The sequence below is a fragment of the Mastacembelus armatus genome, chromosome 23 (assembly GCF_900324485.2).
Source record: "Mastacembelus armatus chromosome 23, fMasArm1.2, whole genome shotgun sequence".
NCBI lineage: Eukaryota > Metazoa > Chordata > Actinopteri > Synbranchiformes > Mastacembelidae > Mastacembelus > Mastacembelus armatus.
In genome coordinates, this window is record NC_046655.1 from 5,509,471 (window position 1) to 5,524,918 (window position 15,448).

General features: G+C 40.2%; 1 protein-coding gene across 1 annotated transcript; it reads right to left on the reverse strand.

The window, feature by feature from the left end:
- Positions 1–1,167: 1,167 nt before the first annotated feature.
- Positions 1,168–15,021, reverse strand: slco1d1 (solute carrier organic anion transporter family, member 1D1). Its single transcript, XM_026326650.1, has 15 exons — positions 14,923–15,021; positions 14,417–14,522; positions 13,084–13,225; positions 12,647–12,779; positions 10,406–10,530; positions 10,055–10,201; positions 9,780–9,878; positions 9,277–9,537; positions 8,456–8,620; positions 7,596–7,791; positions 7,342–7,507; positions 6,735–6,919; positions 6,352–6,416; positions 6,105–6,222; positions 1,168–1,687 (listed from the first exon to the last, which is right to left on the reverse strand). Exons 2-15 carry the CDS (start codon positions 14,465–14,467, stop codon positions 1,474–1,476), a joined length of 2,067 nt encoding a protein of 688 aa, XP_026182435.1. The 5' UTR covers positions 14,468–14,522; positions 14,923–15,021; the 3' UTR covers positions 1,168–1,473.
- Positions 15,022–15,448: the final 427 nt, after the last annotated feature.

Below are 15,448 nucleotides of genomic sequence, written 5' to 3' on the forward strand. Positions count from 1 at the left end.
CAGAATAAAGGTTACCAGCTTGACATGCAATCTGTTAAATGACGAGCAAAAATAAAATAAAACTTATATATGCATATTAAGTAGAATAACATGGCTCCAAAGACAGATGGTCTCACACAATATTAACATTTTTAAAACACTGAGATTCCTTCCACTCTTTATTTTAGAAGTGTTTACAACTCCAGTAATTTAGCCCAGTAAAGTGTAGGCTTTTATTTTGTCAGTGACTGGCATTAACTGATAAAAGAAGTGTTGGCAACAAGATTTAGAAAATCTGCTTATTTGATTTCTTTCCAAGTTAAAGGAGCAAATTGTTATGACTCTTGTGCCTGCATGTTAAACTTGAACTAATCAGTTGCCAAATAGTTTAGCACAAAGTGTGTGAACAGAGGGAAACTGCTACCCTTACTGTGTCCGAAGTTCAAAATCCTTCTAATAGAATTACGTTGGATCCCACTCAGCCTTTATTTGAACTATCTCTTAAAACATTTTCTATAATGGCATCATCTTTGAAACCTACCACTTCTCTCCCTGACCCTCTAGCAGCTATACTTTACAATATTTGGGTCACACAATGTAGAATATTGTTAATTTACTGTTTGCAATTAGCACTGACCCATCAGCTTTAAAACTGGTAAAACGTTAAACGTTCAGTGAGAAAACCAAATCTTGATCTGGGGTCTCTTAATAATTACTGACCAGTCTCTAACCTTTTTTTGTAATTACTGGAAAGAGTTGTCTGAGCAGCTTTCAGCCCACATGCCTAACCATAATCTTTTTGAACCTTCTCAGTCTAGCTGTGGGCTATATAATCTCTCAAGCTCTTGCCTGTAACTGAAAAGCATACAAACATGAATGAAAACATTATATGTAACTATAGTAAAAATTATTTGTTTCTGTTACTAAGTGAAGCTGCAGCATCTTAGGCCACACATTAATTGTCTTGTATTTAAAACTATACTGTACAAATACTGTATACATTCTTGCCAAACTCCCAGTGCACAATCACAATCAGTGCATAAATCACTTTGAATGTAATGCTGTAGGATCAGACATTATTGCCATTACCTGACCTAATGCTATTCAAGTATAGGTGGTCGACATTAGTCAGATATTTGACATGCTTTTTCACTTCTCATGATATCAACTCTGAAATATTTTGTCATAAGTTACTTCAGGCTGATCTGAAGTTTTGCCCTAATTGATACATACAGGACAGCATAAATTCACATTATAGTTTGGTACGCTAGAGAAACAGAAAAAGGTCCTCAACGTTTAGATCCTGTCCTTCTAAAAGCCTTTTTGTTCCCATGCGAATTGTATATCATTTAATGAAGAGGTATACTAGTTTAAGACCAAAGAGTGCTGATGCTGTACCATTACCACATTTGGTCTACTATGCATCCATCACAGTACTTGTGCAATGGAAATTACTTACTGCATTATACAATAGTGTTGCTGTCCTAAAAGACATTAAATAGTGCTCTCTTTTTCTCCGTCTTCCTTGTTCTTGGCAATGTTGATATTGGCGTGTCCATTGCTCACTTCATTACCCCCCAGTCCATTTTCTTTGGCTTGATTCCTCAGCGCCAACTTCTTTTGTCTCTTGACAAGTTTGAGGTGGACGCTCCCCCACAGCATGCTACATGTGAAGTAGAGTCCAGTAACTAAACCCATGAATGTAATTCTGGAAAAACAGAGTATAGTAATGACTTAGTTAAAACATTTGGACTAAGTTCATTAGTCTCTCAAACTAAACATTGTGTAAATCTGTGTTAAAGAGCATTATGTGAGGAATTCAGTGTTTGTATATCACAATGCACAGTGCATTGTATATGGCAATGCACCCCAGCATTATCACGCTCAGACATCCTTGGAATCCATTCATCCAAGATGAAAACATTTGGCGATCGACACAACCAGTCAGGCTCCTACAACGCCACCAACACCAAGAACAACAACAACAACGCCAACACTACCTGACAATACCAACTTGGACAATGCCAATCTACTACTCCGTCTAGCAAACAATGAAATCAACAAATTAAAGCAAGAAATACGCCGCCTCTTTCACGATCTCCAACAGAAAGACTCCATACTGACTAGCTTCAGGGACGTTGCCCTCGAGCAGTCGAGGAAGATCTCCACACTTACCTTCATTCTCCAGGACACTGCCCCATGGGACCCGTCAACCTGTCCTCGACCCTCCTCCTCTTCTACACCATGTCTTCGGTCCTCCTGGACCGAGGTTGCGGTTGTTCAAAAAAAAAGTTGTTCACCACCAGGTCCATACCCACCTTTCCGCCAATAGCCTATACGAACACTTTCAATCTGGCTTCCGCCAACTTCACAGCACTGAAACTGCCCTGGTCAAAATCACCAACGACCTCCTAGTAGCCGCAGACTCTGGCCTTGTCTCCATCCTCATCCTCCTTGACCTAACTGCAGCTTTTGACACCATCTCACACAATATTCTCCTCCATCGCCTTGCTTCCCTCGGTATAAGGGTCAAAAATTTATTGGGCCCTCCCGATACTCCTCTCTTCCCTTCACTCTCCACCACCTTGTGCAATAACTTCCTGGATTTCTTCTCATCAAAAATCGAAAATATACACCAGCAATTTCCCCCCATCTGTGACACTGCGAACTGCCTCCACTGTACCCTTCCCTCTCTACCAGTATCCTCCCTGCTTTCGAGTTTTATCATTCCACCCACCACGGTTATCTCTTCCCTGATCCTCAAATCCAAACCCTCAACCTGCAAACTTGACCCCCTACCAACCAACCTCGTCAAGCTCTGTCTCCCCTCTCTCCTTCCTCATCTTACCCACATTATTCACACTTCCCTCAGTTCTGGCATCGTACCCCCATCACTCAAGACAGCCATCATCTCACCAATTCTAAAAAAACCTGGTCTCGATCCTGCCGACCTTAACAACTTCCGCCCTATCTCCAATCTCCCGTTCCTCTCCAAAATCCTGGAAAAAGTTGTTCACCACCAGGTCCATACCCACCTTTCCGCCAATAGCCTATACGAACACTTTCAATCTGGTTTCCGCCAACTTCACAGCACTGAAACTGCCCTGGTCAAAATCACCAACGACCTCCTAGTAGCCGCAGACTCTGGCCTTGTCTCCATCCTCATCCTCCTTGACCTAACTGCAGCTTTTGACACCATCTCACACAATATTCTCCTCCATCGCCTTGCTTCCATCGGCATAGCCGGCTCGGTCCTCTCATGGTTCACCTCCTACCTATCTGACCGCACCCAGTCCGTCCATCTCCAGAACTTCCACTCCCAGCCCTCTACTGTCAGTTGTGGCGTGCCTCAGGGCTCTGTCCTGGGGCCCCTCCTCTTTATTATTTATCTCCTTCCTCTCGGAAATATCCTTAGGCAACATAACATCAATTTCCATTGTTATGCAGACGACACCCAGCTCTACCTCTCTGCTGCTCCATCTTCTACCCTCCCCCCTCCCTCCCTCCTTACCTGCTTACATAATATCAAATCCTGGTTCACCCATAACTTTTTGAAACTCAACCCTGACAAAACTGAAATTCTCCTCGTGGGCACCAGATCCACCCTTTCTAAAACCAGCACCTTCTCCATTCAAATTGACAACAATACTGTCCCCCCCTCCCCCCAAGTTAAAAGCCTGGGTGTCATCCTAGACGGTACTCTCTCCTTCACTCAGCATATCAATACCACTACCCGGTCGGCCTACTCCCATCTCCGTAACATAAACCGCATCCGTTCCTCACTCACCACCGATAGCACGGCAATACTCATTAACGCCTTTGTCACTTCTCGTTTGGATTACTGTAACTCACTCCTCACTGGTCTACCTCTCAAATCACTTCGCAAACTTCAACTTGTCCAGAACTCTGCTGCCCGAATCATCACCAGAACTCCATCCTCACATCATATCACCCCTGTCCTTAAACAACTTCACTGGCTCCCTGTGTCCTTCCGTATAAACTATAAAATCCTCCTTCTCACCTACAAAGCCCTCCACTCTATTGCCCCACCATACATCACTGAACTACTTCATATCTATTCTCCGCCTCGTCCTCTCCGCTCCTCCAGTTCCACTCTCCTCTGCACCCCTACAGCGCGCCTGGCCACCATGGGCGCTAGATCCTTCAGCCACACTGCGCCCCGCCTTTGGAACATTCTCCCTCATCGCATCCGGTCGTCTCCGGACTTATCAACTTTTAAATCATCACTCAAAACATATCTGTTCCGTATAGCGTTTTCCACCTAACTCACTTAACTTCTCAAAGCAGCCCGTGATGTCCTACCACCCTCTGCCTATTTCATATCGTCTCATACTGTTTCATATTTGTTGTTCTGTCATCTGGGTTTCTGTATTTCAATTTACTTTTACTGTACTTCGCCCACTTCCTAGATAATCCACGCTTTTGCCTTTACATTCTCTCCCGCCGTTTATGTATTCTTGTTACTGTTGTTTTAATGCACTCTATGTACATCATGCTGTTTGCTTCCTTTTCTCTCTGTAAGGTGACCTTGAGATTTTGAAAGGCGCCATGAAATAAAATGTATTATTATTTATTATTATTATATATTTACAGAAACATGTATTCAACATTTGAAGCCGTCATCAACAACAACTAGTGGAATTTTTCAATGTAAACAAGTTGGTAATAACGTAGAAAAAGACTACAGTAAAATATACTTTTTTAAAGACTCAGTTGAAGATAATATTGTATGCTGAAGAAGTAAAAATGCTTATGTTCACGCTAAACTACAACTCCTAGTGTACACAAGTGAAAATGTCCCCAAAAGAATGAGCTATACTGCAGACTGCAAAGTGCAGGTAATAAATGGCTGAATGAATATCATAATGCACTTCTGCTTGTTATTGTCGAGCCTACGTTCTTCATGGGCTAATTTAAACTGTAATTGGTATAATTAGAAATTTATATACCAAAGCGAATTATATATGTTATTTATTTATTGTTCAACAAGCTGTTTTTGTTAAAAGTGACTTATACTCCTGTGCGACTTATAGCCCGGAAAATACGATATTAGCCAGTAGAAAGGCCTTAACATGACACCTATGCGTGTGGCTGGTTGTCTGCTGTTGCTGCTGCTGCCTTTGACTGTTGTATTTATTCTTTCTATTTATTCTTTCCTTTCTTTTATTATCATCAAATATTTTTTAAAATTCATTTTTACTACTACACCTGGCGAAAAATGATCCAGGACGCTTTACTTCCTATAGTGTATAGCTAGTGTATAGCTGTTGATCTCTGCCATGACCATGTTCCACTTACTCAAAAGAGACTTGGTTAGGGGTTGGTGAGTTGAAATTTTTTTTACAGAAATGTTACCTTAGACCCGGATGTATTTGAACTTTCCAAGAATGATACTGGTAGAGGTATTGCAATGAATTTTCAGTGCAATCTTTTACCAACCGTCTTTTGAATCAATTGAATTTGAACTGAATCATTCTGGGATAATAGTTTGTGCTGTAATATTCTGGCCTCTCAACTGGAATAGCACCTAGATATGTCTTCATTGTGGGTGATTTTAACATCCTTGTCTGCTGCCTTGATAAGCCACTTGTTATGAACATCCTGAATATCATTGAATCTTTAACTTTTAGTCGGTGTGTATCTGGCTCTACTCACGAACATACCTCAGACCTTTTCAGACCATTCTGATTATGGCTTACCAAGTATTCCATAATCTTGCATTTGCATCTGTTAGTTGCCCTCAATAACATGCAGTGTTATTTTATCTCTATGTGGTCCTCTGCTTTAAGCAGCTTGTTTTATTTCTAGGTTTAACATTAATATCTCAATTGTTTTTTTTTTGTTTTTTGTTTTTTTATGTTTTCTCATGTACTTTAGGATTTCAGCAAATTAATTACTTAATGTGGTTATTGTATGTCTTTTAGTTACTTTTTATTATGTCTATCTGCTTATTGTTCAGCACCTTGGTCAGTGTTGTTGAACTTGAATGTGCTACATAAATAAAACTAACAGACATTTTTCAGACATCTAGTTATACGTTTGCTTAAATGTGCCTATGCATTAATCTATGCTAGCAAGAATGTTCAGATCTGGTTTCACAGTACCTAAATGCATCAGCGTCATAGAATCGACATGCTCCACGACCTCCGCATTGGTTCCTACCCCACTTCAAACATGTTCGGTCAATCAGTGCTCCGAAATATATTGGAGGCGGTATCCCACCTGAAAACACACAAAGTTACATGTGTTTGCACACAAACAGGCCAAATATTATCAGTGCTCTAATTTTTGTGCTTCCTCATAGCATTATGTCCTTTATGTAAAAGAAACTAAACTAGGTCCAGTACTCACCTAGAGTCCTGACAATGAGTGTCTGCATACCCAAAGCCAGTGACTTCAGGTCTTGGTGTATGGACCTATGAAAAGTCATTATATTAATATGTGCATTTTAGCTTAAAAACACAGAAGATGAAATATTACAAAAGCAGTTTAAGTGTGTTACAGGTAACCAGTAAGCAGACATTAGAATTTGAGCTTAACTGATCACCTTCCATCATCTAAATTAGACTAAAATAAGCAAATAGGCATAAAGTAATCAGTGTTTTTATTGCTCTCATACAAATGATGCTTGCTGATAACTTTAGTGAAGTTCCATAGGATACTGCAAGGTATTATACCCAGCTGTAAAGGATGTGAGTTGAACAGTTCACCCCTCTAGTTTTAGTGTCTCTCACCTGAGCAGTACGATGTATCCTGGCATGCCCCCACTAGCAGAAATGAAGGATCCCACTACAGACAAAGCCATATAGATTTTAAATTTGTGATCACAGTCACTCTTCCTGGGGCACTGGCCTAGCACTGCAGACATGTTCATGCCTGGACTCATCACCTCCCCAGTACAGGTACAGTTCTGAAATACCTAAAGAACCAGAGAAAAGAGTGAAACTGCGAACAATCACCTTTGATTGTATATGGGCTGTGCTGTTTCTCTGTTTGCCTTTTGATTTTAAAGACTACGTGGGCTTTACTGTCACGCCACCGTCCGGAGGAGCTATTGGTATGCCTCTAAGAATAGCTAATTTTGCAACATTTTTTGTCATTTCATGAAAAGCTTTGATATTGTGAGGTGCAGTGCACAGGATCTGGTGAGTCTCCTGACCCTTAGCATATGCTCTGACAACAAGTTTTTGTCAGTATGCAATATTCATTGTTTATGTTTGTTACTTAATGATGAAATGAAATTAGTTTTAGGGCTAATTACTGTTTTGCAGAAACCTAGCAGAGTATGCCTAAATCTGTTGCTGTCATTCAGAGGTGAGCTTATGACAAAATATGCCTTACCATTTCTTTGCTATTGCCGGTGGATGTCTGGCAGCCAGCCAGGCAGGGTGAGGCATATGTCATGCCGTTCTCAGCACAAACCGGGTCCCAATGCTTCACTGAGCATGAGCAGCCCATATTACACTGTGACAGCAAAGTCTCTTGGTTGTAGGACACTTGAGGAGCCCTGTTCAGGCATGAATGCACGTTTCAAATTAGAGATAGTCAAAGCAATGTGTGCAGTGCTCTCATTGGTTGGTTTGCATGCCACTTACCCTTGATATGAAACTGTGAGACCAGCCACTTCTGCAGTTTCACAGCGGATAAAGGCTTGAATGGCAAGCAGACAGAAGGATCCAAAAGAGGCAGCAAGGGACAGTCTGGCTGCTCCGATGATGCCTAGCTTGAAACGCTTTAGCACAAACCCTCCAGTGATGACACCCAAAGCTACTGCTGGCAGGTTCACTGCACCTGGATAGATGGTTAGATGGGTAATTACGAAGGAAATATTATGAATTGAAGCTGGTGTTTTTATATCTCACTTCTACTATGTCAGCTGTTTTCCCAAAGCTTTTAGCTGACTATTTTAAACATATATCCAATACCTTTGACTATTGAATTACTTTTAGCCAGCTGTTTGAACTGAATATCATTGACTCTTTAACATTTAACATAACTCTTTGAACATTACTTTTCAGATGACTTTTTTTGAAAGGTAAATTAGTATGTATCAGCCTATTTGCATTGTCTATTGCAGTTTCATGGTGCACTCATTTGACTTTAAGAGGCTTAGATGCTCTGTGTCTGCATAAGAGAGTTATGTTGTCAGACAGTCACACAATAGGCTTTGCATTTGAAATGATTCTGGGCAACTGTAGAACAATGACCCTTAAAGGTGAACATTTCAGCAATAACACTGTTAGCTGGCCACTCGGGTAAACGGTTATAAAGAGCTAATCATAGTTCATGTTGCTACTTTACAGTCGCACATGGAAGGAGATCCACATTGGGCTCCTTCAAGCAAACCTTATCTCTCACGATCACACTTCCCTTCAATAACATCATTGTCTTAGTTGCCTTTGGTTGCACAGTGCAGTAAAGGCAGAGTCATTGGCGGTCACTTGTTTCTCTTTACCTATGAGGAAAATTGACTTGGAGGCTGATTGGCCGTAGATTTGCTCCATGAACTTTGGCTTGAAGGTGATCAGGCCAATGAAGCCATTGACAGTCACTAGGTAGGTGAGAATCATTAGTACGTAGATGCTGTTCTTGAAGAGTCGTTTCAGAGACGGAATGAAATCTAGTGAAGGACCAAGCACAAAGAGAGATTATAGCAAAACAGTTTTATTGAGACAATGGTTTCACTAATATTAGTAATAGTAGTAGTACTGTTAGTGGTAGTATTGTTAATTTGCATATAAAAATGTATAGCAGAACTAATATATCTTTTAAATTTTTGCCTACAAAATAGCACAGATTATTTTGTTCAGGTTTATTTTACATAGATGAACTTTCCACAGATTTAACAGCATTATTACATAACTTATGGTCGTGATATTATCACTTTTGAATTGAAAGTTAATTAAAAGTATATGTTTTGGATATACAATTATAATTAGTTGTGTATTATTCTGCGGCACATGTGGGCCTTATCTGAGGTCACTGTTGCCACATGTTTCTCTGTCCTGATGTGTCGTTCAACTCTTGCCCAGATTGTCTGGTGGTTTGTTACTGTCTATCCATGAAGCACGGTTAATGATGCAGACTTCTTTTTTCCTGTGTTGTAACTGGTTAATAATTAAACTCCTTAGCTTTTTCCACAGTGGCACATTTTTTGGCTGTTAGTCCATTTTGGTGCATTTTGAATTGTGAACATTTGTCAACTACTAGATTCTGCATTGTTCTGAATTGAGTTTGGTACATAAATTAAAAATGACAGCATAAGCTGTGTGGTACCTCTGGCCATTTCCTTGAAGGTGGCAGGTTCCTCTTTTTCTTCATGTTCCTGGTTTTCCTCTGGCAGGAAGTTCTCCTGCTCTGCCACTGTGGCAAGCTCCGTGCTTTTGCTCGGACTCTGGTCTTCACCCTGCTTTGGTAGAGACTTGGGGAGGAACCAAAACGGGATGCTAGATAGCAGGGTCACTGTGCCAGTCACAATGAAGCCCAGCCACCAGGCCCCCACCCAGCGGGAATCCTTATAGTTGATGGTGATGCTGTCTAGGAGAGGGACATGGATGAAGACAGCAAGTAATGTACAGGACTGTGTTTACAGGACTTTGATTGGTCATGCCCAACTCTTCTGTAGAAAAGCAATGGTCTACACGCTGCCAGTTTATCAGTATAATTCTTATCAATGAAGGGAAACACGTGGATGAATAATGATGCAAAGTTTACACAAAGCTACCTATGTTATTCAGTGTTACTACAATTTGTACCCCTGATATTTAGAAGTCCCATACCTAAATCCACAAATCCAATGTCCACATAGGTCTTGGCAAGGAAGGAACCAATCATGAACCCAAACATAGGTCCCAAGAGTCCCACTGCATTGATACAGGCTGCCAAATAGAGAAAGGAATGTTTAATGTTGTACTGTGTTATTAATTAAGCAATACAAGAATAAAATGAGTTTAAAAAGGTGGGAGACAATGTAGATTAGCTCCAACACTATAAAGTAACAGGTAGAAAATGTCATCAAAACCAGGACAGACAGAGGGCAGTGAAAATAACTAACCTAAATATAAAGGAGTGTTCTCTTGTCTTGAGAAATCATCCAGGTAGGACACTCCCAGAGGCATGATGGGAGTCTCTCCAATCCCACGCAGGATGTTTCCCAGGAAAACATAGATCCACATGGATGATCCAGTGGCTTTTTCACAAGCTAAAGGGGGAAAAGACTTAGAATGTGACCTGAAAATGTATGTAATTGTTTTTCAAGAACATTATTAATTTTCTGCTCCTATAAATTTACAGATTTTCTGTTATATCTTAATATGGACAACTAATAAGTCAGGATGAAATTAATATTAGTTTTCAAAATTGAGAGATCTTAGGTTTGCTTGCCACAGTATAGAACAGTATATACCTGTTTTGGCTTCTGGATCAGGCATCTCATCTGCATCAGTTATGGTGTGGTTTGACAGACAAGGCTGGATGCTCTCTGTGCTGTTGACATCTCTGCTGTGAGATACACTGGTCTCATATTTATACCTGGGAAACATGAAGTACAGTCATAAGCTTCAAAATGACAACACATTTTCTGAAAATTACCCAGTAAATACACACCAGTAAAGACTCCAAAAGCCTTCAGCTGACTTGAAAGGACTTACATGTAACTGATTATATGTAATTAGTGATTTGAGGAAGCATGTAACATGACCCATCTCAGTCAAGACGAACATGTCACCAAAGTTTATCTACAGTGGGTACGGAAAGTATTCAGACCCCTTTAAATTTTTCACTCTTTGTGTCATTGCAGCCATTTGCCAAAATCAAAAAAGTTCATTTTATTTCTCATTAATGTACACTCAGCACCCCATCTTGACAGAAAAAAACAGAAATGTAGAAATTTTTGCAAATTTATTAAAAAAGAAAAACTGAAATATCACATGGTCATAAGTATTCAGACCCTTTGCAGTGACACTCATATTTAACTCACATGCTGTCCATTTCTTCTGATCCTCCTTGAGATGGTTCTACTCCTTCATTGGAGTCTAGCTGTGTTTAATTAAACTGATTGGACTTGATTAGGAAAGGCACACACCTGTCTATATAAGACCTTACAGCTCACAGTGCATGTCAGAGCAAATGAGAATCATGAGGTCGAAGGAACTGCCCAAGGAGCTCAGAGACAGAATTGTGGCAAGGCACAGATCTGGCCAAGGTTACAAAAGAATTTCGGCAGCACTCAAGGTTCCTAAGAGCACAGTGGCCTCCATAATCCTCAAATGGAAAAAGTTTGGGATGACCAGAACTCTTCCTAGACCTGGCCGTCCAGCCAAACTGAGCAATCGTGGGAGAAGAGCCTTGGTGAGAGAGCTAAAGAAGAACCCAAAGATCACTGTGGCTGAGCTCCAGAGATGCAGTAGCGAGATGGAAGAAAGTTCCACAAAGTCAACTATCACTGCAGCCCTCCACCAGTTGGGGATTTATGGCAGAGGGGCCCGACGGAAGCCTCTCCTCAGTGCAAGACACATGAAAGCCCGCATAGAGTTTGCCAAAAAACACATGAAGGACTCCCAGACTATGAGAAATAAGATTCTCTGGTCTGATGAGACCAAGATTAAACTTTTTGGCGTTAATTCTAAGCGGTATGTGTGGAGAAAACCAGGCACTGCTCATCACCTGCCCAATACAATCCCTACAGTGAAACATGGTGGTGGGAGCATCATGTTGTGGGGGTGTTTTTCAGCTGCAGGGACAGGACGACTGGTTGCAATTGAAGGAAAGATGAATGCTGCCAAGTACAGAGATATCCTGGAAGAAAACCTTTTCCAGAGTGCTCAGGACCTCAGACTGGGCTGAAGGTTCACCTTTCAACAGGACAATGACCCTAAGTACACAGCTAAAATAACAAAGGAGTGGCTTCGGAACAACTCTGTGACCGTTCTTGACTGGCCCAGCCAGAGCCCTGACCTAAGCCCAATTGAGCATCTCTGGAGAGACCTGAAAATGGCTGTCCACCAACGTTCACCATCCAACCTGACAGAACTGGAGAGGATCTGCAAGGAAGAATGGCAGAGGATCCCCAAATCCAGGTGTGAAAAACTTGTTGCATCATTCCCAAGAAGACTCATGGCTGTACTAGCTCAAAAGGGTGCTTCTACTCAATACTGAGCACAGGGTCTGAATACTTATGACCATGTGATATTTCAGTTTTTCTTTTTTAATAAATTTGCAAAAATTTCTACATTTCTGTTTTTTTCTGTCAAGATGGGGTGCTGAGTGTACATGAATGAGAAATAAAATGAACTTTTTTGATTTTGGCAAATGGCTGCAATGACACAAAGAGTGAAAAATGTAAAGGGGTCTGAATACTTTCTGTACCCACTGTATGTGTTTTTTATCCGAAAAACTTTTAAAGTGACCAAATATACATTACTTAAGAGGCAAAGCAGGCACCCAGCCTGTTTACCCTATAGGGGTAACTCAATGTACACAAATCTAACAACTTATTTCATTTAGGCAATTGTAGTTCAGTCCGAAGGTCCACAGTGGGTCTGTCTTGAAGAACCATTTAGTAAATGTATTATTTTTGCAGAATATACCTTAAAAGGATCAGTCATAAATACGCTAAAGTTGAATATAAATGAAAGTCTGTACTAACGGCCCCTGGAAGAAGTGAGGCATGGCTATGAGGAAACATCCAGCAGCCATGATCAAGCAGCCAATACCAATCAGCCTGGGGCGATGGAGCTTAGCACCAAAGTAGCTCACAAAGGCTACTACCAACAGGTTGCCTAGGAAAGAGTATTAAAAGCACACAGATTAACTAGTAGGTGGCTGAAATGAATACAGTTTTAGCAATTACACTTTTTTTTTGTTTTTGAGAGTTCATGATAGATGCCTCTGTTAAGGCCAGTTAGCCTAGCTTAGCAAAAAAAAAAACAAAAACTAAACATTACCTTATAGAATTAGACCAATCTCCTCATCTAACATTTAACATGTCCTGTAGTTGATATTGTTTCAGTATTTTTATTTTTTGAATACTTTATATTAGCCAAAAGACTGATGATTTCAGCATCTAGTAAAAACTTGACATACCAATTTCAAAGCTGCCATCTATAACCCCAATGAGGGAGCTGGGGATTTCAAAGCGCCTTTCAATCTGGGTGATGGAGCTCTTCATATAGGATCCACCTAAGGCTTTGGTAAAAAATACAAAAGCCATAGATGCTAGAAAGAGCTGGAAAACACATACATGTTATTGGATGAAGAAACAGAAGTTCAGCAAGGGGATGTTGATGCAATTGGCCTAAGTGGGTTTTTTTTGGGGGGGGGGGCTTCCCTCTCAGGCTGATTCTCAGAATATCTTTCAGAGGTGAAAATTAGTCTTGTAGTCTATAATCCTTAGCAAATAATCTTCAAAGACTTTCAAGTAAGGGGATTATGTTGCTTTATTGTAGTTCTGGTAATGAAATGAAACGTTTCTGAATGAGGCTTTTTACAATACAAAGGATGCAAAGCTGTAACTTGACCTTGTTAAGGATGAATGACTGTATTAGCACTTAGGCACTCCCCTATTTGTCTAGGCTCACAGTACTGCAGTACTACACAGCCATTCTCAACATTGATTGGTTTACATTTCTACATATTTGATTAGATTAGAGCCTTTTTAAAGATGATGTGGTAAAACTTAATGTAGCTGACACCTAGAGACCACCGTTGGTACTGTAAATATTTAAGGAAGAAAGAAATTACTAATAAGCTAAATTCCCTCACTTGATCAGTGCATATTATGGTAGAATGACATTTAAAAAAAAAATTAAACCAGTAAATTAAACCCTACCCTATAAATGTTTAAATCTTCATTACAAGATTGTGTTTTTCACCGACACTACGTCTGGCTCAACCAAAACATGCAGAGAAATGGGATTATTTATTTAAACCTAAATCTTTGGTAAAATAGCTTTTTTCTGAATTTGTTTGCTTTAGGAGTAGAATCTAATATAGTACAGCCATGTCTTTGCCCCAGAGATGGTTAACGATTAAAAAGGATTCACATTGGGCTGTAGGTCACATACTTTTCTCAGATGTGTTTAGATAACTGCAAGTACTTGCCTAACAACTAAACCCCCCACAAGTAAACAAGTTTGTGTAGAGTCAACACAATCTAACTTCAAACAGGCTTTACACTTTATTGAAGGGAAGTAGTGATAATAATATAGGAAATTAACTATGCAGATTTTAGACTTATGTAAGAAATCAATATACATTGCTTCTTAAAGCTGATAATGTATATTTTTATAGATCACTGTTATTCTTAATCAGAGTAATCGACACCATGTATATTCACACTACTGTGGTTAAGATCATCCACTAATTGAATAATATTTCCAAATATTTTAATACTTGGAAAGGGCAACATTGCACCAACCTTGAGCTTGGAGCAACAAGCCTCAGGTGTTTTTTTGGACTCTACACTCATGATGATGCTGCGTGCTGAAGAAATAGCAAGTAGTAGAAAGGCACCACCGAAAGACCTGCAGAAAAATTATAGACACGTGAAGGTTTGTGGCAAATTATGTTCAGATCAGCTAATCTAATATTAAGAAGTTTGTTCTTACCTGTATGGTTATTATTTGTTGAATTAAGTAATGCGAGAGTTCGTTCTCAGTGTGCTCAGCAGTGTGTTTGTAGTGACTGAACGTAAATGTTCTAGAAATCTAGTTCTAGATTTGGTGACTGGTTGCAGCCAAACATTTTGTCTAAAAAGGATCTGTTACCAACTGAACTTTTTTTCCTAAAACATTGCAGGCACTATACTCTACCACTATTTCAAAGCATTAAAACACAAATTTGTAGTATAATTCTGCCTCTGTGTATCTTGCAAAACAGCTTTGTACAAAGTTGGAGTAACTGAAATAACAGTAAATTACTTACCTGAGAGGCAGCAATGGTCCTATGAGGGATGTAGTAAAGTAGCTGAAGGCTTTTTGTATCTGGCAGGACTTTGTGCTTAAAGCAAGAGTCTTATCACAAACAAACTATAACATCACCTGTAATCAGTAACCCAGCCTCTCATTTGCACTTGTTGATCATGTCAATAAAAAGCCCTCCAACCCTGATGTACGCATACGCAAACCCAAACGTGACTGTACTGGTTAGGTAAGGTGCGGTGGGATGCGTGGCCGACCAGCACCGGAAGGTTCAGTGGTTCACTGAATGCAAACACACACAGACATTCACATTGTGTGCAGACTCGCACATCCTCCTCTGTGAACATCATAAGCTTCCCAAGTGTCTTTTGAACGCATAACAAACAACAGCAGCATGAAGCTGGCCACAGCTTATTTTACAAGTCTGCTGTTTCTGCTAGTGTGTTGTTTTCAAAGAATGAAATGCTTTCCTTTGCTGGAGAATTTCAGCTTTTGTAAGACTAGGTGTCTCCTAGGCCTGATCAAAGTCT

Coding starts and splice junctions, on each gene's coding strand:
- slco1d1 (XM_026326650.1), bottom strand. CDS start 14,467: ATGAGTGTAGAGTCCAAAAAAACACCTGAGGCTTGTTGCTCCAAGCTC. Junction 12,780..13,083: donor AGATGGCAGCTTTGAAATTG/GTATGTCAAGTT, acceptor ACTCTTTCCTAG/GCAACCTGTTGGTAGTAGCC. Junction 6,223..6,351: donor ACTCATTGTCAGGACTCTAG/GTGAGTACTGGA, acceptor GTGTGTTTTCAG/GTGGGATACCGCCTCCAATA.